At 42.1% G+C, this 25,053-nt stretch overlaps 1 protein-coding gene across 2 annotated transcripts; it reads left to right on the plus strand.

The window, feature by feature from the left end:
* Nucleotides 1-24,405, plus strand: LOC139365238 (cytosolic endo-beta-N-acetylglucosaminidase-like). Of its 2 annotated transcripts, XM_071102738.1 has the most exons (14): nt 1-212; nt 1,923-2,002; nt 9,618-9,819; nt 10,043-10,191; nt 12,168-12,322; nt 13,870-14,018; nt 14,852-15,023; nt 15,300-15,406; nt 15,882-15,993; nt 16,701-16,885; nt 17,297-17,439; nt 20,900-20,969; nt 21,271-21,382; nt 23,789-24,405. In XM_071102738.1, exons 1-14 carry the CDS (start codon nt 97-99, stop codon nt 24,170-24,172), a joined length of 2,136 nt encoding a protein of 711 aa, XP_070958839.1. In that variant the 5' UTR covers nt 1-96; the 3' UTR covers nt 24,173-24,405. The 2 variants fall into 2 exon arrangements, with proteins under 2 accessions (XP_070958839.1, XP_070958840.1); XM_071102739.1 differs by lacking the exon at nt 1,923-2,002 and having other exon boundaries at nt 18-212; nt 20,870-20,969.
* Nucleotides 24,406-25,053: the final 648 nt, after the last annotated feature.

A 25,053-nucleotide genomic window follows, 5' to 3' on the forward strand; every position in this document is an offset into this window, starting at 1 on the left:
GCGCTCTGTCCCGAACATGAGCAATGCAACATTCTGCCGTTGATGCATGTTTATGTCTTCCGTTCAGTCATAGACTTCTAACTCATATTTCTCACCATGGACGGTGCATTGACTACTGAGCATCAGGAGGATGGGTCTTTGCGGAGGAGAAAGACCGAAGACGAAGGAGAGGATCAGATCGGGAGCAAGTTGTCAAAAACGGAAACCACCGGGTAACTTTTTTTGTTGACAGCTGCCACTTCGTAGGTTGTGTGGGCCTCCCTCTGGGCCGCTGATCAGTAGAGTTGTTTAAGTTCACAGAGCACACAACCCACATTTTACAGCAGCTAGAATAAACATAACGATGTAATCAATCACATGCAATGATAAATAAAATGGTTGAAAGGAATACACTACTGAATTTCAAATCCATGCTTGGCGTCACACATGGTCTCTGTTTGGTACTGTACTCTATGGTACTGTACTCTATGGTACTGTACTGTACTCTATGGACTGTACTCTATGGTACTGTACTGTACTCTATGGTACTGTACTCTATGGTACTGTACTCTATAGTACTGTACTCTATGGTACTGTACTCTATGGTACTGTACTCTATGGACTGTACTCTATGGTACTGTACTATATGGTACTGTACTCTATGGACTGTACTCTATGGTACTGTACTGTACTCTATGGTACTGTACTCTATGGACTGTACTCTATGGTACTGTACTCTATGGTACTGTACTGTACTCTATGGTACTGGACTCTATGGTACTGTACTGTACTCTATGGTACTGTACTCTATGGACTGTACTGTACTCTATAGTACTGTACTCTATGGACTGTACTCTATGGACTGTACTCTATGGTACTGTACTGTACTCTATGGTACTGTACTCTATGGACTGTACTCTATGGTACTGTACTCTATGGTACTGTACTGTATAGTACTGTACTCTATGGTACTGTACTGCACTCTATGGTACTGTACTCTATGGACTGTACTCTATGGTACTGTACTCTATGGTACTGTACTGTACTCTATAGTACTGTACTCTATGGTACTGTACTGTACTCTATGGTACTGTACTCTATGGACTGTACTGTACTCTATAGTACTGTACTCTATAGTACTGTACTGTACTCTATGGTACTGGACTCTATGGTATTGTACTGTACTCTATGGACTGTACTCTATGGTACTGTACTGTACTCTATGGTACTGTACTCTATGGTACTGTACTCTATAGTACTGTACTCTATGGTACTGTACTCTATGGTACTGTACTCTATGGACTGTACTCTATGGTACTGTACTATATGGTACTGTACTCTATGGACTGTACTCTATGGTACTGTACTGTACTCTATGGTACTGTACTCTATGGACTGTACTCTATGGTACTGTACTCTATGGTACTGTACTGTACTCTATGGTACTGTACTGTACTCTATGGACTGTACTCTATGGTACTGTACTCTATGGTACTGTACTGTACTCTATGGTACTGGACTCTATGGTACTGTACTGTACTGTATGGTACTGTACTCTATGGTACTGTACTGTATGGTACTGTACTGTACTCTATGGTACTGTACTCTATGGTACTGTACTGTACTCTATGGTACTGTACTCTATGGTACTGTACTCTATGGTACTGTACTCTATGGTACTGTACTCTACTCTATGGTACTGTACTCTATGGTACTGTACTCTATGGTACTGTACTCTATGGTACTGTACTGTAATCTATGGTACTGTATGGTACTGTACTGTATGGTACTGTACTCTCTGGTACTGTACTGTACTCTATGGTGCTGTACTCTATGGTACTGTACTGTAATCTATGGTACTGTATGGTACTGTACTGTATGGTACTGTACTCTCTGGTACTGTACTGTACATTCTAAATGTATTGTCATTCATATTTCACCAGTTTGGAGTCTTGCTTGGATGAGCCAGTTGAGTTGAGAAGTGTTCATGAAGTCATCAAGTATGGAGCCTCATCTCTGCCAGGTTGGTACAGAGTATAGACTGTATACAGAGTATAGACTGTATAGACTGTATACAGAGTATAGACTGTATAGACTGTATACAGAGTATAGACTGTATACAGAGTATAGACTTAATAACAGTACAGAGTATAGACTGTATAACAGTACAGAATATAGACTGTATAGACTGTATACAGAGTATAGACTGTAGACTGTCTAACAGTACAGACAGAATATAGACTGTCTAACAGTACAGAATATAGACTATACAGAGTATAGACTGTATAACAGTACAGAGTATAGACTGTATAACAGTACAGAGTATAGACTGTATAACAGTACAGAATATAGACTGTATACATAGTATATACTGTATAACAGTACAGAGTATATACTGTATAACAGTACAGAGTATAGACTGTATACAGAGTATAGACTGTATAACAGTACAGAGTATAGACTGTATAACAGTACAGAGTATAGACTGTATAACAGTACAGAATATAGACTGTATACATAGTATAGACTGTATAACAGTACAGAGTATATACTGTATAACAGTACAGAGTATAGACTGTATAACAGTACAGAGTATAGACTGTATAGAGAGTATATACTGTATAACAGTACAGAGTATAGACTGTATAACAGTACAGAGTATAGACTGTAGACTGTCTAACAGTACAGAATATAGACTATACAGAGTATAGACTGTATAACAGTACAGAGTATAGACTGTATAACAGTACAGAGTATAGACTGTATAGAGAGTATATACTGTATAACAGTACAGAGTATAGACTGTATAGAGAGTATATACTGTATAACAGTACAGAGTATAGACTGTATAACAGTACAGAGTATAGACTGTATAACAGTACAGAGTATAGACTGTATAGAGAGTATATACTGTATAACAGTACAGAGTATATACTGTATAACAGTACAGAGTATAGACTGTAGACTGTCTAACAGTACAGAATATAGACTATACAGAGTATAGACTGTATAACAGTACAGAGTATAGACTGTATAACAGTACAGAGTATAGACTGTATAGAGAGTATAGACTGTATACAGAGTATAGACTGTATACATAGTATAGACTGTATACATAGTATATACTGTATAACAGTACAGAGTATATACTGTATAACAGTACAGAGTATAGACTGTATAACAGTGCAGAATATAGACTGTATAACAGTATAGACTGTATAACAGTATAGAGTACAGACTGTATAACAGTACAGAGTATATACTGTATAACAGTACAGAGTATAGACTGTATAACAGTACAGAGTACAGACTGTATAACAGTACAGAATATAGACTGTATACATAGTATAGACTGTATAACAGTACAGAGTATATACTGTATAACAGTACAGAGTATAGACTGTATAACAGTACAGAGTATAGACTGTATAGAGAGTATAGACTGTATAACAGTACAGAGTATAGACTGTAGACTGTCTAACAGTACAGAGTATATACTGTATAACAGTACAGAGTATATACTGTATAACAGTACATAGTATAGACTGTATACATAGTATATACTGTATAACAGTACAGAGTATAGACTGTATAACAGTACAGAGTATAGACTGTATAACAGTACAGAGTATAGACTGTATACAGAGTATAGACTGTATAACAGTACAGAGTATAGACTGTATAACAGTACAGAGTATAGACTGTATAACAGTACAGAGTATAGACTGTATACAGAGTATAGACTGTATAACAGTACAGAGTATAGACTGTATAACAGTACAGAGTATAGACTGTATACAGAGTATAGACTGTATAACAGTACAGAGTATAGACTGTATAACAGTACAGAGTATAGACTGTATAACAGTACATAATATAGACTGTATACAGAGTATAGACTGTATAACAGTACAGAGTATAGACTGTATAACAGTACAGAGTATAGACTGTATAACAGTACAGAATATAGACTGTATACATAGTATATACTGTATAACAGTACAGAGTATATACTGTATAACAGTACAGAATATAGACTGTATAGACTGTATACAGAGTATAGACTGTAGACTGTCTAACAGTACAGACAGAATATAGACTGTATAACAGTACAGAATATAGACTGTATACATAGTATATACTGTATAACAGTACAGAGTATAGACTGTATAACAGTACAGAGTATAGACTGTATAACAGTACAGAATATAGACTGTATACATAGTATATACTGTATAACAGTACAGAATATAGACTGTATACAGAGTATAGACTGTATAACAGTACAGAGTATAGACTGTATAACAGTACAGAGTATAGACTGTATAACAGTACAGAGTATATACTGTATAACAGTACAGAGTATAGACTGTATAACAGTACAGAGTATAGACTGTCTAACAGTACAGACAGAATATAGACTGTATACAGAGTATAGACTGTATAACAGTACAGAATATAGACTGTATAGACTGTATACAGAGTATAGACTGTAGACTGTCTAACAGTACAGACAGAATATAGACTGTCTAACAGTACAGAATATAGACTATACAGAGTATAGACTGTATAACAGTACAGAGTATAGACTGTATAACAGTACATAATATAGACTGTATACATAGTATATACTGTATAACAGTACAGAGTATAGACTGTATAACAGTACAGAGTATAGACTGTATAACAGTACAGAGTATAGACTGTATAACAGTACAGAATATAGACTGAATAGACTGTATACAGAGTATAGACTGTAGACTGTCTAACAGTACAGACAGAATATAGACTGTCTAACAGTACAGAATATAGACTATACAGAGTATAGACTGTATAACAGTACAGAGTATAGACTGTATAACAGTACAGAATATAGACTGTATACATAGTATATACTGTATAACAGTACAGAGTATAGACTGTATAACAGTACAGAGTATATACTGTATAACAGTACAGAGTATAGACTGTATAACAGTACAGAGTATAGACTGTCTAACAGTACAGACAGAATATAGACTGTATACAGAGTATAGACTGTATAACAGTACAGAGTATAGACTGTATAACAGTACAGAGTATAGACTGTATAACAGTACAGAATATAGACTGTATACAGAGTATAGACTGTATAACAGTACAGAGTATAGACTGTATAACAGTACAGAGTATATACTGTATAACAGTACAGAGTATAGACTGTATAACAGTACAGAGTATAGACTGTCTAACAGTACAGACAGAATATAGACTGTATACAGAGTATAGACTGTATAACAGTACAGAGTATAGACTGTATAACAGTACAGAGTATAGACTGTATAACAGTACAGAATATAGACTGTATACAGAGTATAGACTGTATAACAGTACAGAGTATAGACTGTATAACAGTACAGAATATAGACTGTATAGACTGTATACAGAGTATAGACTGTAGACTGTCTAACAGTACAGACAGAATATAGACTGTCTAACAGTACAGAATATAGACTATACAGAGTATAGACTGTATAACAGTACAGAGTATAGACTGTATAACAGTACAGAGTATAGACTGTATAACAGTACAGAGTATATACTGTATAACAGTACAGAGTATAGACTGTATAACAGTACAGAATATAGACTGTATACATAGTATAGACTGTATAACAGTACAGAGTATATACTGTATAACAGTACAGAGTATAGACTGTATAACAGTACAGAGTATAGACTGTATAGAGAGTATAGACTGTATAACAGTACAGAGTATAGACTGTAGACTGTCTAACAGTACAGAATATAGACTATACAGAGTATAGACTGTATAACAGTACAGAGTATAGACTGTATAACAGTACAGAGTATAGACTGTATAGAGAGTATAGACTGTATAACAGTACAGAGTATAGACTGTATACATAGTATAGACTGTATACATAGTATATACTGTATAACAGTACAGAGTATATACTGTATAACAGTACAGAGTATAGACTGTATAACAGTACAGAATATAGACTGTATAACAGTATAGACTGTATAACAGTATAGAGTACAGACTGTATAACAGTACAGAGTATATACTGTATAACAGTACAGAGTATAGACTGTATAACAGTACAGAATATAGACTGTATAACAGTATAGACTGTATAACAGTATAGAGTACAGACTGTATAACAGTACAGAGTATATACTGTATAACAGTACAGAGTATAGACTGTATAACAGTACAGAATATAGACTGTATAACAGTATAGACTGTATAACAGTATAGAGTACAGACTGTATAACAGTACAGAGTATATACTGTATAACAGTACAGAGTATAGACTGTATAACAGTACAGAATATAGACTGTATAACAGTATAGACTGTATAACAGTATAGAGTACAGACTGTATAACAGTACATAGTATAGACTGTATAACAGTACAGAGTATAGACTGTATAACAGTACAGAATATAGACTGTATAACAGTACAGAGTATAGGCTGTAGACTGTCTAACAGTACAGCCAGAATATAGACTGTCTAACAGTACAGAATATAGACTATACAGAGTATATACTGTATAACAGTACAGAGTATAGACTGTATAACAGTACAGAGTATAGACTGTATAACAGTACAGAGTATAGACTGTATAACAGTACAGAGTATAGACTATACAGAGTATATACTGTATAACAGTACAGAGTATAGACTGTATAACAGTACAGAATATAGACTGTATAACAGTATAGACTGTATAACAGTATAGAGTACAGACTGTATAACAGTACAGAGTATATTCTGTATAACAGTACAGAGTATAGACTGTATAACAGTACAGAATATAGACTGTATACATAGTATAGACTGTATAACAGTACAGAGTATATACTGTATAACAGTACAGAGTATAGACTGTATAACAGTACAGAGTATAGACTGTATAACAGTACAGAATATAGACTGTATAGACTGTATACAGAGTATAGACTGTAGACTGTCTAACAGTAAAGACAGAATATAGACTGTATAACAGTACATAATATAGACTGTATACAGAGTATAGACTGTATAACAGTACAGAGTATAGACTGTATAACAGTACAGAGTATAGACTGTATAACAGTACAGAATATAGACTGTATACAGAGTATAGACTGTATAACAGTACAGAGTATAGACTGTATAACAGTACAGAATATAGACTGTATAGACTGTATACAGAGTATAGACTGTAGACTGTCTAACAGTACAGACAGAATATAGACTGTCTAACAGTACAGAATATAGACTATACAGAGTATAGACTGTATAACAGTACAGAGTATAGACTGTATAACAGTACAGAATAAAGACTGTATACAGAGTATAGACTGTATAACAGTACAGAGTATAGACTGTATACAGAGTATAGACTGTATAACAGTACAGAGTATAGACTGTATAACAGTACAGAGTATAGACTGTATAACAGTACAGAATATAGACTGTATACATAGTATAGACTGTATAACAGTACAGAGTATATACTGTATAACAGTACAGAGTATAGGCTGTATAACAGTACAGAGTATAGACTGTATAACAGTACAGAATATAGACTGTATAGACTGTATACAGAGTATAGACTGTAGACTGTCTAACAGTAAAGACAGAATATAGACTGTATAACAGTACATAATATAGACTGTATACAGAGTATAGACTGTATAACAGTACAGAGTATAGACTGTATAACAGTACAGAGTATAGCCTGTATAACAGTACAGAATATAGACTGTATACAGAGTATAGACTGTATAACAGTACAGAGTATAGACTGTATAACAGTACAGAATATAGACTGTATAGACTGTATACAGAGTATAGACTGTAGACTGTCTAACAGTACAGACAGAATATAGACTGTATAACAGTACAGAATATAGACTGTATACATAGTATATACTGTATAACAGTACAGAGTATAGACTGTATAACAGTACAGAGTATAGACTGTATACATAGTATATACTGTATAACAGTACAGAGTATAGACTGTATAACAGTATAGACTGTATAACAGTACAGAATATAGACTGTATACATAGTATATACTGTATAACAGTACAGAGTATAGACTGTATACAGAGTATAGACTGTATAACAGTACAGCGTATAGACTGTATAACAGTACAGAATATAGACTGTATACATAGTATATACTGTATAACAGTACAGAGTATAGACTGTATAACAGTACAGAGTATAGACTGTATAACAGTACAGAATATAGACTGTATAGACTGTATACAGAGTATAGACTGTAGACTGTCTAACAGTACAGACAGAATATAGACTGTCTAACAGTACAGAATATAGACTATACAGAGTATAGACTGTATAACAGTACAGAGTATAGACTGTATAACAGTACAGAATATAGACTGTATACATAGTATATACTGTATAACAGTACAGAGTATAGACTGTATAACAGTATAGACTGTATAACAGTACAGAGTATATACTGTATAACAGTACAGAGTATAGACTGTATAACAGTACAGAATATAGACTGTATAACAGTACAGAATATAGACTATACAGAGTATAGACTGTATAACAGTACAGAGTATAGACTGTATAACAGTACAGAATATAGACTGTATACATAGTATAGACTGTATAACAGTACAGAGTATAGACTGTATAGACTGTATACAGAGTATAGACTGTATAACAGTACAGAGTATAGACTGTATAGACTGTATACAGAGTATAGACTGTCTAACAGTACAGACAGAATATAGACTGTATACAGAGTATAGACTGTATAACAGTACAGAGTATAGACTGTATAACAGTACAGAGTATAGACTGTATAACAGTACAGAATATAGACTGTATACAGAGTATAGACTGTATAACAGTACAGAGTATAGACTGTATAACAGTACAGAGTATAGACTGTATAACAGTACAGAGTATAGACTGTATAACAGTACAGAATATAGACTGTATACAGAGTATATACTGTATAACAGTACAGAGTATAGACTGTATACAGAGTATAGACTGTATAACAGTACAGAGTATAGACTGTATAACAGTACAGAGTATATACTGTATAACAGTACAGAGTATAGACTGTATAGACTGTATAACAGTACAGAATATAGACTGTATACAGAGTATATACTGTATAACAGTACAGAGTATAGACTGTATAACAGTACAGAGTATAGACTGTATACAGAGTATAGACTGTATAACAGTACAGAGTATAGACTGTATAACAGTACAGAGTATAGACTGTATAACAGTACAGAGTATAGACTGTATAACAGTACAGAGTATAGACTGTATAACAGTACAGAATATAGACTGTATAGACTGTATACAGAGTATAGACTGTAGACTGTCTAACAGTACAGACAGAATATAGACTGTCTAACAGTACAGAGGGGTTTTCATCCTTAGGAAATGACAGGACAGTGGAATGATGAAATAGCTCTAACACTCAGGTTATAGTGATGCTGGCCCTGTTCGTTCTGCTCACCCAGTTGTTTGGTCGCCAGGCCGACCTGAAGACACAGTCATCAACCGTAATCAGTGAAAACGCAAATGTTACCTCAAGCACAAAGAACGAACCAATCTGTGCCTTTCCCTTTACAGCTAAGCACTATGACCCGGACACCACCGAGCCAATCAGCTCCGGCCTTCAGTCCCTGGAGGAGCTGTTGTCGTGGAAACGCAGCGAGGCCAACCCCTTCAACGTGGCGACGGTGCCCCTGGCCAATCGGGAGCCTTCTCTGGCCAGCACGCCGCACCGGACTCTGGTGAGTCACGACATGATGGGCGGATACCTGGATGACAGGTAGGTTGACCTCTCACCTCTGAACTCTCACCTGTGAACAATGCACTGCCACAAGTAGACTTTGTTTGCACACTCATGACTCTTCTACGATAGGCTATTACTAAATTCTCACATAACAACGTACTCATTGTGTTGGAAGGCCCTTTTTTGGATTAAAAGTGTTTTGCTAAGTGGTACGACTAAATTCCCTCTCACCTTTGACCCCCTGACCTCTCCCCCTCAGGTTTCTGCAGGGAGCCGAGTCGGATGCTCCCTATGTGTTCTACCACTGGCAGTACATCGACGTGTTTAACTACTTCAGCCACAACACGGTGACCATCCCCCCGTCCGTCTGGACCAACGCCGCTCACAGACACGGAGTCATCGTCCTGGGTGAGACTCAACGGGGCCACGTCCCAATAACCTCTCTTTCCTCCTGAACAAGTGTGTGCTTGTTCACTACTCCTCACAAATGGGAAAACATTAGATTGGTATAGAGATTGGGGGTAGAGAGGAAGTTTTTTTATAACAGTCATTTCCTGTCAAATCCATGAAGGGAAGTGAACCAGTGCACACTTTGGGAGAAAGCAGAGATTATTGGGATTCAATATTACCCTTGTAGTTATATATCTTTTCACAGTACCGAACCGAGCCGAACCCCGGCTGTAGGGTCTAAGTGGGCCTGGTAATGTGTCGTGAAGCATGCTGAAATGTCAAAATATTCAAGTCATCACGGTTAGGTTCATTCTGGCCGGCCCAGCAGTGTGAAAGTATTACAGTATGTAGTACATTATTGTACACTACTGGTTTCCACCAGTCTGTTCTCTGCCGTCACTCAGAGGAAGTGTTGTCTACCCCTCAGAGGAAGTGTTGTCTACCACTCAGAGGAAGTGTTGTCTACCACTCAGACGAAGTGTTGTCTACCACTCAGAGGAAGTGTTGTCTACCACTCAGAGGAAGTGTTGTCTACCACTCAGAGGAAGTGTTGTCTACCACGCAGAGGAAGTGTTGTCTACCACTCAGAGGAAGTGTTGTCTACCACTCAGAGGAAGTGTTGTCTACCACTCAGAGGAAGTGTTGTCTACCACTCAGAGGAAGTGTTGTCTACCACTCAGAGGAAGTGTTGTCTACCACTCAGAGGAAGTGTTGTCTACCACTCAGAGGAAGTGTTGTCTACCACTCAGAGGAAGTGTTGTCTACCACTCAGAGGAAGTGTTGTCTACCACTCAGAGGAAGTGTTGTCTACCACTCAGAGGAAGTGTTGTCTACACTCAGAGGAAGTGTTGTCTACACTCAGAGGAAGTGTTGTCTTCACTTAGAGGAAGTGTTGTCTACACTCAGAGGAAGTGTTGTCTACACTCAGAGGAAGTGTTGTCTTCACTTAGAGGAAGTGTTGTCTACACTCAGATGAAGTGTTGTCTTCACTCAGAGGAAGTGTTGTCTTCACTCAGAGGAAGTGTTGTCTACACTCAGAGGAAGTGTTGTCTACACTCAGAGGAAGTGTTGTCTACCACTCAGAGAAAGTGTTGTCTACCACTCAGAGGAAGTGTTGTCTACACTCCTATTGTGTTGGAGAGACGCTGCTCTACTTTCTCAGCCAGTCAAGAGGTTTAGTTTCACTTTTAAAACCTCTATTGTTTGTGACCTTCAGGCTTTAGTCTGTGGTTTTCACGTCTCACTGTGTGTGTGTGTGTGTGTCGGAGTGACTCTCACACACACACAGTCACATACACAGTGAGAGAGTCACTCCGACACACACACACACACACACACACACACACACACACACACACACACACACACACACACACACACACACACACACACACAGTCACATACACAGTGAGTGTGTGTGTGTGTGTGTGTGTGTGTGTGTGTGTGTGTGTGTGTGTGTGTGTGTGTGTGTGTGTGTGTGTGTGTGTGTGTGTGTGTGTGTGTGTGTCGGAGTGACTGTCTCACTGTGTACGTGACTGTGTGTGTCGGAGTGACTGTCTCACTGTGTTCGTGACTGTGTGTGTCGGAGTGACTGTCTCACTGTGTACGTGACTGTGTGTGTGTGTCGGAGTGACTGTCTCACTCAGGTCATATACAGTGAGATGTACAGAATAAGGGGTTGAACCTAACAGATGAAATTCTAATAGTTTACACAGTGTACATGAGAGAGAACACAAGCCTTCTATATCAAACAGATTATATTCTAGGTGTTGGATTCATATCTGAAACGGTTGGAACGTTTGCCTTCTACAGTACTGATAGGGCTCACGTTGAGAATATAGGTGCCGATCTGACCGCCTCAAAGTCACACTGCTGATTGGTCTGTTTGAGTTCCACAGTGACTGATCGACGGCTGTGATTGGCTTGTTCTCCAGGCACCTTCATCACTGAGTGGACGGACGGGGGGAAGATGTGCGAGGTCTTCCTGAAAGAGGAGGAGTCTTACAGGGCCGTAGCTGATAAGCTGGTTCAGATAGCCCACTGTTACGGCTTCGATGGTTGGCTGATCAACATCGAGAACCCTCTCGGTGTGAGTTTTATAACTTTAAACAAATTTCTATACTAAACTCTTTGTCTATTGCTGTGCTATAGAGACGTTGGTTTTCATTATGTTGTGGGTGTGTTGAAAAAAGGCACTATATTCCCCCTCTATTCCCTATAACTAGTGCACTATATTCCCCTTCTATTCCCTATAACTAGTGCACTATATTCCCCCTCTATTCCCTATAAGTAGTGTGCTATATTCCCCCTCTATTCCCTATAACTAGTGCACTATATTCCCCCTCTATTCCCTATAACTAGTGCACTATATTCCCCCTCTATTCCCTATAACTAGTGCACTATATTCCCCCTCTATTCCCTATAACTAGTGCACTATATTCCCCCTCTATTCCCTATAACTAGTGCACTATATTCCCCCTCTATTCCCTATAACTAGTGCACTATATTCCCCCTCTATTCCCTATAATTAGTGCACTATATTCCCCCTCTATTCCCTATAACTAGTGCACTATATTCCCCCTCTATTCCCTATAACTAGTGCACTATATTCCCCCTCTATTCCCTATAACTAGTGCACTATATTCCCCCTCTATTCCCTATAACTAGTGTACTATATTCCCCCTCTATTCCCTATAACTAGTGCACTATATTCCCCCTCTATTCCCTATAACTAGTGCATTACATACAGGTTGTACTGGTTAAAGCAGTATGGTAGAAACAGCAATGTGCTATATTCCCCCTCTATTCCCTATAACTAGTGCACTACATTCCCCCTCTATTCCCTATAACTAGTGCACTATATTCCCCCTCTATTCCCTATAACTAGTGCACTATATTCCCCCTCTATTCCCTATAACTAGTGCACTATATTCCCCCTCTATTCCCTATAACTAGTGCACTACATTCCCCCTCTATTCCCTATAACTAGTGCACTATATTCCCCCTCTATTCCCTATAACTAGTGCACTATATTCCCCCTCTATTCCCTATAACTAGTGCACTATATTCCCCCTCTATTCCCTATAACTAGTGCACTATATTCCCCCTCTATTCCCTATAACTAGTGCACTATATTCCCCCTCTATTCCCTATAACTAGTGCACTATATTCCCCCTCTATTCCCTATAACTAGTGCACTACATTCCCCCTCTATTCCTTATAACTAGTGCACTATATTCCCCCTCTATTCCCTATAACTAGTGCACTATATTCCCCCTCTATTCCCTATAACTAGTGCACTACATACAGGTTGTACTGGTTAAAGCAGTATGGTAGAAACAGCAATAATGACCTCATCAGTTGTCTGCACACTGTGCTGAACCCAGAACGTCAACAATGACAAGTCTCCTTTAGGTCGACAGCCTCCCTGTTATCTGCTGTCCTACAGTATACTGACCTATATTACTGTGCTGTGAACACCTTGGCCTGCCACGTACAATATGACAACAGTGCAGCCTTAATGGGTCCTGGTCTAAAGTAGTGGACTAGGGGACAGAGGGGGCCATTTGGGAAACACGTTGATGATTGATAACGTGTATGTTCCCTGCCCTCCGTCTCCTCCTCTCGTGTAATTAGGAGACGGCTGTGAAGAACACTCCTCTGTTTCTACGTTATCTGACGGACCAGATGCACGAGAGAGTCCCTGGTAGTATGGTGTTGTGGTATGACTCTGTTCTGGAGAACGGACAGCTCAAATGGCAGAATGAACTCAACCCATCCAACAGGTAGGTGGACGGGGGAGAAGAGGTGAGGGAGGGGGGAGAGGAGGTGAGGGAGGGGGGAGGGAGTAGAAAATGTGGATGGGGAAGATAAGGAAATCTTTTACACCTCTCTCTCTCTCTCCACTCCCCCCTTCACATCTCTCTCTCTCTCCACTCCCCCCTTTACCTCTCTCTCTCTCTCCACTCCCCCCTTCACATCTCTCTCTCTCTCCACTCCCCCCTTTACCTCTCTCTCTCTCTCTCCACTCCCCACTTCACCTCTCTCTCTCTTTCTCCACTCCCCCCTTCACCTCTCTCTCTCCACTTCCCCCTTCACCTCTCTCTCTCTCTCTCCACTCCCCACTTCACCTCTCTCTCTCTTTCTCCACTCCCCCCTTCACCTCTCTCTCTCCACTTCCCCCTTCACCTCTCTCTCTCTCTCCACTACCCACCTCTCTCTCTCTCTCTCCACTTCCCCCTTCACCTCTCTATCTCTCTCCACTCCCCTCTTCACCTTTCTCTCTCCACTCCCCACCTCTCTCTCTCCACTCCCCCCTTCACCTCTCTCTCTCCACTCCCCCCTTCACCTCTCTCTCTCCACTCTCCACCTCTCTCTCTCTCTCTCTCCACTCCCCCCTTCACCTCTCTCCACTCCCCACCTCTCTCTCTCCACTCCCCCCTTCACCTCTCTCTCTCTCTCTCCACTCCCCCCTTCACCTCTCTCTCTCCACTCCCCACCTCTCTCTCTCTCTCCACTCCCCCCTTCACCTCTCTCTCTCTCTCAACTCCCCCCTTCACCTCTCTCTCTCTCTCCACTCCCCACCTCTCTCTCTCTCTCCACTCCCCCCTTCTCTCAGAGTGTTTTTCTCAGCGTGTGATGGTATCTTCACCAACTATAACTGGACAGAGCAGAACCTGGAGGGAATGAAGGCCTACTCAGCTGCTCAGGGCCGGCTGGCGGACATCTTTGTTGGGGTGGACGTGTTCGCCAGGGGAGAGGTGGTGGGGGGGAAGCTGGAGACTAATAAGGTTAGAACTGGGAAGGGAGGGTAGGAGGGGGAGGGTAGGTGGGGGAGGGTAGGAGGGGGAGGGTAGGGAGATGGTGGGAGAAGGGGGGGGGGGGGGGTGTGTGTCAGTACTTAGTCACAGGTACGTGTGTGTGTCTTCTTAAAGAAGTGGAGTTTATTTATGTTGTGTGTGTGTGTGTGTGTGTGTGTGTGTGTGTATGTGTGTATGTGTGTGTGTGTGTGTGATCATAAAGTGGTGTGTGCTCGTAACAATATATGAACACCAGTCCCTCCCCAGGCTCTGGAGATGATTCGTAAACATGGCTTCTCCACGGCCATCTTTGCTCCAGGCTGGGTGTACGAGTCCATCCCAGACAAGACTGACTTCAGGAAGGAGCAGGACAAGTGAGATGAACTTATGCTGCTTTTACTGTCTAATGTAGCGCTGTGGTTGTTCTGTCTAGTGTAGCGCTGTGGTTGTTTTGGGGATTTTGTCTGATGTAGTGTGATGTTATATCCCACACCTTAAATGCCTCTGGGAAATATGAAGTGATGCTGTCTATCTAAGAACTGTAGATGAGTACAAGGCATGTAGCTAACATGTGGCGCTAACATGTGGGGCTAACATCTGGCGCTAACATCTGGCGCTAACATCTGGCGCTAACATCTGGCGCTAACATCTGGCGCTAACATCTGACGCTAACATCTGATGCCATGTTTGTTAACAGGGTCCCTGGACCCTGTTGAATAAACTAATAAAATAGACTATATTTTCTCTCTTATAAAAGCGCTCACTCATACCACACGTAGAATAGCCACAGTCGAAAGTGACCCTCCTATGTCGTATCCTACAATGTCACATCCTGTTTCCTGTGTGCAGGTTCTGGTCTCTTCTGTCTGACTTCCTGTATGTCCACCGGCCCTCGTCGCCCCTCCCTTTCGTCTCCTCCTTCTGCCAGGGTGCTGGGACCAGCCTCTACTGGAGGGGACAGGTGAGTGAGTCAACCAATCAGAGGACGGGTTCTATGTCTAGAATATTCATAAAATTGCCCCCACCATGGCTGCCTGGGTATTGTGATGCAATTCAAATGATGTTAACTGATGTGGCTCATGCAATATAATGTATTTGTCAGTTGAGTTGTATCAACAAATCACAGCACATATTGATGGGTACACTTCCTGCTTTGCTCTTATGGGGTACACTTCCTGCTTTGCTCTTATGGGGTACACTTCCTGCTTTGCTCCTATGGGTACACTTCCTGCTTTGCTCCTATGGGTACACTTCCTGCTTTGCTCTTATGGGGTACACTTCCTGCTTTGCTCCTATGGGTACACTTCCTGCTTTGCTCCTATGGGGTACACTCGCAATGGCTGCCAGTCCACCCATTATGCCATAATTGACTTGAATGGGGACGCCTGTTCTATTCATGTTATTTCTATGTTAGCACATGCAGTTAGGAGAGGAGGAAGGGAGAAAATGTGCTCAGCGGTTATTACGGAGACTGCGGTCGTTTGGCTGCCCAATTATCATGCATCCAAAATTCCATGACTGTCACACGACTCATAACAACAAGGATCTGGGTCTTCTTTGGAATGCATTGTACTGCAATATGTATCATTGGATGGGATTCTGTCCTATTCGTGTCCTGTAGTTACCCTCTGACTTGTCCTGTGTGTGTCTGTCTGCTGGGTTGTGTAGCGTGAGGTGGATCGTAGCTGGTTCAACCTGGATGCCCAGGAGCTGCAACCCCTATACTACAGAGAGACCCTCGAGGGGGAGGGCTGGCTGAGGACCCAGGGCTGCCCTGAAGATGCCTGGAGTGGGGGCAGCTCTCTGCTCGTAGAGGGCGTCCTACCCTCCATGCTGTCTAAAGTCTGCGCCAGGTAGGAGAGTGTGTGGGGGAGTGTGTGGGGGAGTGTGTGTTCATGAGGGCTTGTATATTCCTCTTACAGCTTTAAGGATTCAAATGCTATGGCCTCTCTCTCTTCCCCTTCCTCTCGTTTCCTCTCTCTTCCCCTCGCTCCCTCTCTCTTCCCCTCCACTTTCCCTCGCTCCCTCTCTTCTCCCTCTCTTCTCCCTCTCTTCTCCCTCTCTTATCCCTCTCTTCTCCCTCTCTTCTCCCTCTCTTCCCCTTCCCATCGCTCCCTCTCTTCTCCCTCTCTTCTCCCTCTCTTCTCCCTCTCTTCCCTTTCCCCTCGCTCCCTCTCTTCCCCTCTTCTCCCTCTCTTCCCCTTCCCATCGCTCCCTCTCTTCTCCCTCTCTTCTCCCTCTCTTCTCCCTCTCTCCCCTCCCAGGATCTTTTCTCTCCAGGTGCCTCTATCCTCCAGGGTCTTTGTGTCTCTGATCTATAAGCCGTCTCCTGGGGTCACTGTCTCTCTGGAGTTAAAGACTGCTGATGCTACACTCTGCACACACAGAGGTGTTCAGGATATACCTAGTGAGTCATATCACACACAGTTCAGGATATACCTAGTGAGTCATATCACACACAGTTCAGGATATACCTAGTGAGTCATATCACACAGAGGTGTTCAGGATATACCTAGTGAGTCATATCACACACAGTTTAGGATATACCTAGTGAGTCATATCACACACAGTTCAGGATATACAGTGCCTTGCGAAAGTATTCGGCCCCTTTGAACTTTGCGACCTTTTGCCACATTTCAGGCTTCAAACATAAAGATATAAAACTGTATTTTTTTGTGAAGAATCAACAACAAGTGGGACACAATCATGAAGTGGAACGACATTTATTGGATATTTCAAAACTTTTTTAACATATCAAAAACTGAAAAATTTGGCGTGCAAAATTATTCAGCCCCTTTACTTTCAGTGCAGCAAACTCTCTCCAGAAGTTCAGTGAGGATCTCTGAATGATCCAATGTTGACCTAAATGACTAATGATGATAAATACAATCCACCTGTGTGTAATCAAGTCTCCGTATAAATGCACCTGCACTGTGATAGTCTCAGAGGTCCGTTAAAAGCGCAGAGAGCATCATGAAGAACAAGGACCACACCAGGCAGGTCCGAGATACTGTTGTGAAGAAGTTTAAAGCCGGATTTGCATACAAAAAGATTTCCCAAGCTTTAAACATCCCAAGGAGCACTGTGCAAGCGATAATATTGAAATGGAAGGAGTATCAGACCACTGCAAATCTACCAAGACCTGGCCGTCCCTCTAAACTTTCAGCTCATACAAGGAGAAGACTGATCAGAGATGCAGCCAAGAGGCCCATGATCACTCTGGATGAACTGCATAGATCTACAGCTGAGGTGGGAGACTCTGTCCATAGGACAACAATCAGTCATATATTGCACAAATCTGGCCTTTATGGAAGAGTGGCAAGAAGAAAGCCATTTCTTAAAGATATCCATAAAAAGTGTCGTTTAAAGTTTGCCACAAGCCACCTGGGAGACACACCAAACATGTGGAAGAAGGTGCTCTGGTCAGATGAAACCAAAATTGAACTTTTTGGCAACAATGCAAAACATAACGTTTGGCGTAAAAGCAACACAGCTGAACACACCATCCCCACTGTCAAACATGGTGGTGGCAGCATCATGGTTTGGGCCTGCTTTTCTTCAGCAGGGACAGGGAAGATGGTTAAAATTGATGGGAAGATGGATGGAGCCAAATACAGGACCATTCTGGAAGAAAACCTGATGGAGTCTGCAAAAGACCTGAGACTGGGACGGAGATTTGTCTTCCAACAAGACAATGATCCAAAACATAAAGCAAAATCTACAATGGAATGGTTCAAAAATAAACATATCCAGGTGTTAGAATGGCCAAGTCAAAGTTCAGACCTGAATCCAATCGAGAATCTGTGGAAAGAACTGAAAACTGCTGTTCACAAATGCTCTCCATCCAACCTCACTGAGCTCGAGCTGTTTTGCAAGGAGGAATGGGAAAAAATGTCAGTCTCTCGATGTGCAAAACTGATAGAGACATACCCCAAGCGACTTACAGCTGTAATCGCAGCAAAAGGTGGCGCTACAAAGTATTAACTCAAGGGGGCTGAATAATTTTGAAATATCCAATAAATGTCGTTCCACTTCATGATTGTGTCCCACTTGTTGATTCTTCACAAAAAAATACAGTTTTATATCTTTATGTTTGAAGCCTGAAATGTGGCAAAAGGTCGCAAAGTTCAAGGGGGCCGAATACTTTCGCAAGGCACTGTACCTAGTGAGTCATATCACACACAGTTCAGGATATACCTAGTGAGTCAGTCATATCACACACAGTTCAGGATATACAGTGGGGCAAAAAAGTATTTAGTCAGCCACCAATTGTGCAAGTTCTCCCACTTAAAAAGATGAGAGGCCTGTAATTTTCATCATAGGTACACTTCAACTATGACAGATAAAATTATATATTTTTTCCAGAAAATCACATTGTAGGATTTTTTATTTATTTATTTGCAAATGATGGTGGAAAATAAGTATTTGGTCAATAACAAAAGTTCATCTCAATACTTTGTTATATATCCTTTGTTGGCAATGACAGGTCATTGCCACTCACTATGTATATCCTCAAACGTTTTCTGTAAGTCTTCACAAGGTTTTCACACACTGTTGCTGGTATTTTGGCCCATTCCTCCATGCAGATCTCCTCTCGAGCAGTGATGTTTGGGGGCTGTTGCTGGGCAACACAGACTTTCAACTCCCTCCAAAGATTTTCTATAGGGTTGAGATCTGGAGACTGGCTAGGCCACTCCAGGACCTTGAAATGCTTCTTACGAAGCCACTCCTTCGTTGCCCGGGCGGTGTGTTTGGGATCATTGTCATGCTGAAAGACCCAGCCACGTTTCATCTTCAATGCCCTTGTTGATGGAAGGAGGTTTTCACTCAAAATCTCACGATACATGGCCCCATTCATTCTTTCCTTTACACGGATCAGTCGTCCTGGTCCCTTTGCAGAAAAACAGCCCCAAAGCATTATGTTTCCACCCCCATGCTTCACAGTAGGTATGGTGTTTCTTTGTCCTCCAAACACGACGAGTTGAGTTTTTACCAAAAAGTTATATTTTGGTTTCATCTGACCATATGACATTCTCCTAATCTTCTTCTGGATCATCCAAATGCTCTCTAGCAAACTTCAGACGGGCCTGGACATGTACTGGCTTAAGCAGGGGGACACGTCTGGCACTGCAGGATTTGAGTCCCTGGCGGCGTAGTGTGTTACTGATGGTAGGCTTTGTTACTTTGGTCCCAGCTCTCTGCAGGTCATTCACTAGGTCCCCCCGTGTGGTTCTGGTATTTTTGCTCACCGTTCTTGTGATCATTTTGACCCCACGGGGTGAGATCTTGCGTGGAGCCCCAGATCGAGGGAGATTATCAGTGGTCTTCTATGTCTTCCATTTCCTAATAATTGCTCCCACAGTTGATTTCTTCAAACCAAGCTGCTTACCTATTGCAGATTCAGTCTTCCCAGCCTGGTGCAGGTCTACAATTTTGTTTCTGGGTGTCCTTTGACAGCTCTTTGGTCTTGGCCATAGGTCTGTGAGAGCCAGAAATCTTGCTTGTTTGTAGGTGACCAAATACTTATTTTCCACCATAATTAGTAAATTAATTTATTAAAAATCCTACGATGTGATTTTCTGGATTTCTTTTTCTCATTTTGTCTGTCATAGTTGAAGTGTACCTGTGATGAAAATTTCAGGCCTCTCTCATTTTTTTAAGTGGGAGAACTTGCACAATTGGTGGCTGACTAAATACTTTTTTGCCCCACTGTACCTAGTGAGTCAGTCATATCACACTCACACACAGGAGTTATAAAGTGTTGTATTATTATTGATGTGTGTGTGTGTGTGTGTGTGTGTGTGTGTGTGTGTGTGTGTGTGTGTGTGTGTGTGTAGCCAGCAGTATTGAGCCTGTTGCTTTAACAGAGGACCACCAGTTGATGAGACAGTTCTCTCAGAGCTGTGGACAGTGGAACCCAGACGGATGGACTGTCAGGTAAGAAGACCTCTGTGTGAGTGTGTGTTGGAGCTGCAGGGCTGTGCTCTGAGAGATGTGTGTGTGTGTGTGTGTTGGAGCTGCAGGGCTGTGCTCGTGTGTGTGTGTGTGTGTGTGTGTGTTGGAGCTGCAGGGCTGTGCTCTGAGAGATGTGTGTGATATAGGCTAGTAATACTGTTTGTAATAACGTGTGTGTGTGTGTGTGTGATATAGGCTAGTAATACTGTTTGTAATAACGTGTGTGTGTGATATAGGCTAGTAATACTGTTTGTAATAACGTGTGTGTGTGTGTGTGTGCCAGGTGTTCCCAGTTGGAGCTGCAGGGCTGTGCTCTGAGGGATGTGTGTGTCAGCGTGCAGCGTGATGGAGGAGATAAGGACACACCTTTCAAATGCCGGGTCGGAGAGATTATGGTGAGAGAGAGAGAGACCTCACCACAGAATTACCCATCACCAGAATCATATCTGTCCCCGACTCTTAGGCCTGGGGCCTCATATTGTTTAGAAACTGTTTTAAAATACGGAATTTAGAATGTTCGTAACGCATAGAGAAAAAAAAAGTGAGATTTCTAGAACAATCCTAAGAGCATTATAGGCACACCGGTAGGATATAACCGTTGATAAATACCCATTGTTCTCTGCCTCAGTGCTCGTGCATGACCTTGGCTATTTGCATTTCAAAACACCTCTATGGTCAAAATCATCCCTTTAAAGCCTGTGGGGAATAACACAACGCCATACCAGGAAATACAACGACACAGCCAGAGACTGAAACAGAGGTGCCTCGTGTCAGAGGTCGAGTACAACCACAATGTTTGATAGGACTCGCTCCGTTGCGGTTTGACCTGTACAAATGACAACATAGCTACAAAGACAGGACCATGAGGACAACTCAAGTTGCTTTAGCAAATGGCAAATATACTTCAAATGAGTAGCTGGGCAACACTCTCCTCAACAGCTCTCTCCTGTAGACGTAGTAGGCCGACACCTGTTGTTCTGCAGAATGAACCAGTCCTTCTTCCCACCTGGCCACCACATACAGCAGAATGAACCAGTCGTATTTCCCACCTGGCCACCACATACAGCAGAATGAACCAGTCGTATTTCCCACCTGGCCACCACATACAGCAGAATGAACCAGTCGTTCTTCCCACCTGGCCACCACATACAGCAGAATGAACCAGTCCTTCTTCCCACCTGGCCACCACATACAGCAGAATGAACCAGTCGTATTTCCCACCTGGCCACCACATACAGCAGAATGAACCAGTCGTATTTCCCACCTGGCCACCACATACAGCAGAATGAACCAGTCCTTCTTCCCACCTGGCCACCACATACAGCAGAATGAACCAGTCGTATTTCCCACCTGGCCACCACATACAGCAGAATGAACCAGTCGTATTTCCCACCTGGCCACCACATACAGCAGAATGAACCAGTCGTATTTCCCACCTGGCCACCACATACAGCAGAATGAACCAGTCGTATTTCCCACCTGGCCACCACATACAGCAGAATGAACCAGTCCTTCTTCCCACCTGGCCACCACATACAGCAGAATGAACCAGTCGTATTTCCCACCTGGCCACCACATACAGCAGAATGAACCAGTCGTATTTCCCACCTGGCCACCACATACAGCAGAATGAACCAGTCGTATTTCCCACCTGGCCACCACATACAGCAGAATGAACCAGTCCTTCTTCCCACCTGGCCACCACATACAGCAGAATGAACCAGTCGTATTTCCCACCTGGCCACCACATACAGCAGAATGAACCAGTCCTTCTTCCCACCTGGCCACCACATACAGCAGAATGAACCAGTCGTATTTCCCACCTGGCCACCACATACAGCAGAATGAACCAGTCGTATTTCCCACCTGGCCACCACATACAGCAGAATGAACCAGTCGTATTTCCCACCTGGCCACCACATACAGCAGAATGAACCAGTCCTTCTTCCCACCTGGCCACCACATACAGCAGAATGAACCAGTCGTATTTCCCACCTGGCCACCACATACAGCAGAATGAACCAGTCGTATTTCCCACCTGGCCACCACATACAGCAGAATGAACCAGTCCTTCTTCCCACCTGGCCACCACATACAGCAGAATGAACCAGTCGTATTTCCCATGGAAACCCATTTCCCATGGAAACCCATTGCAAGAAGCTCCCGACGACGTTGCTTCCAGAGGCAGTTTGGAACTCGGTAGTGAGTGTTGCAACCGAGGATAAGATTTTTATGTGCTACGTGTTTCGGCACTCTGCGGTCCCGTTCTGTGAGCTTGTGTGGCCTACCACTTTGCGGCTGAGCCGTTGTTGCTCCTAGAGGTTTCCACTTCACAGTAACAGCACTCACAGTTGACTGGGGCAGCTCTAGCAGGGCAGAAATTTGACAAACTGACTTGTTGGAAAGGTGGCATCCTATGACGGTGCCACGTTGAAAGTCACTGAGCTCTTCAGTACGGGCCATTCTACTGCCAATGTTTGTCTATGGAGATTGCTTGGCTGTGTGCTACATTTTATACACCTGTCAGCAGCGGGTGTGGCTGAAATAGCTGAATCCACTCATTTTAAGGGGTGTCCAAAATACCTTTGTATATATAGTGTATATATGTGACCAACAAATGCATATCTGTATTCCCAGTCATGTGAAATCCATAGTTTAGGGTCTAATGAATTGATTTATTTCAACTCAGTAAAATCTTTAATTGTTCCATTTATATTTTTGTTCAGTATATGTTGTAACTGTTTGTTCATTTCAATCATTTATAAAAGTGATTATAAGATGTCTGTCTCCCTCCCCCCCAGATCCTGGATGCTGAGTCCCTCTCCGTTCCTCCCCTCCCAGTCCAGAGTGTGTGTCTCTATGACGTGGTGTGGCTGAGGGGCGCCAATAAACTTAATCTCAACGCCACCCTGCGCTGGCGTTACCCTGCCCAACTCGTACGCCACTTCCTGGTGTACTGGCGCCGGCTGAGGGGTCCAGACCCCCGGATCCCATCTGGCAAGCTGGCCCTGATTGGCCGAGCCTACTGCCCCTTATTCCGGGTGACCGAGCTGACGGTTCCAGAACCTCCAGGTCTTCTAGAACTGGTGGTGGAACCCGTGTCCCGGGAGGGGTTCCGTGTTCCTGAGTCCCAATGGGGGAGGAGGAGTCTCAGTTATACTGAGGAGAGGACGGACCAATCATAAGACACTGAAAGGGTAGCAATGTACTGGCTGTCCCAAATTGAACCCTATTCCCTATATAGTGCACTACATGGACCCATAGGGCTCTGGCCAATGTAGTGCACTATATAGGGAATAGGGTTCAATTTGGGATGTACTACTACTACTCTACTTCCTGGCTAGTCAGTAAGCTAGTTTGTAGTGATGTGATCTCCTAGTCACCTATAAGAGTTAACCATTTTTTTCTAGTCAAGAAAGTATTAAAAAAATATATATAATTATCTTCCCAGAACAATTAGGGGAACTCAAGGCCAGAATTCAACATGAAGCGCGCTGTAGGTACTTCCTGATTGAGCCGACATCTGCAGCCCTTCCTGTGCAGAGCAAGGGAAGGATACTTCAAGCAGAACATAGATTCCCCGATACATAGAGACTCCCCAATTGGGCAAAAGACCTTCCCCTCTGCGACCCCTCCGTGACCCAGAAACCAAGTGGTCAAGGAGCGTGTCAATACGTTAATCGGAGAACGAAGGAGGCTGTGGCCCCTCCCATTACGGATTTCCAGAGGATGTGACAGGAAGTGACACACACCCTTTTATTTTTTCTAAGGAGAAAAGCAAGCACGCGTTTAAACTACACGCTACACATCCTTTTATCTAGAAAAAGATTATACACCACATGCTAAATGAATTGAAGCATCAATAAAGATACTATTTAAAAAAACATTCTGAATTTTGTTTGAGTCATAACATTTCCACTACAGCGTTCCATGTTGGTTACTGAATGTCTGACAGAGTTCTGTTTGACAAAACAACATGGAGGACAGTTTAGAAATGTCTGACAGAATTAAAGACTTAGTTTCATATTTTAGTCAACAAATCTCCACCAAAGCATTCAAACAGGCA

This window comes from Oncorhynchus clarkii, chromosome 13 (genome assembly GCF_045791955.1).
Source record: "Oncorhynchus clarkii lewisi isolate Uvic-CL-2024 chromosome 13, UVic_Ocla_1.0, whole genome shotgun sequence".
NCBI lineage: Eukaryota > Metazoa > Chordata > Actinopteri > Salmoniformes > Salmonidae > Oncorhynchus > Oncorhynchus clarkii.

Bases quoted from the DNA above. Each gene is read 5' to 3' on its own strand.
- LOC139365238 (XM_071102738.1), top strand. From the start codon at position 97: ATGGACGGTGCATTGACTACTGAGCATCAGGAGGATGGGTCTTTGCGG. The intron at 2,003-9,617 runs GTTGGTACAGAG...TTCCCTTTACAG, and splicing joins TGGAGCCTCATCTCTGCCAG to CTAAGCACTATGACCCGGAC. The intron at 20,970-21,270 runs GTAAGAAGACCT...TGTGTGTGCCAG, and splicing joins CCAGACGGATGGACTGTCAG to GTGTTCCCAGTTGGAGCTGC.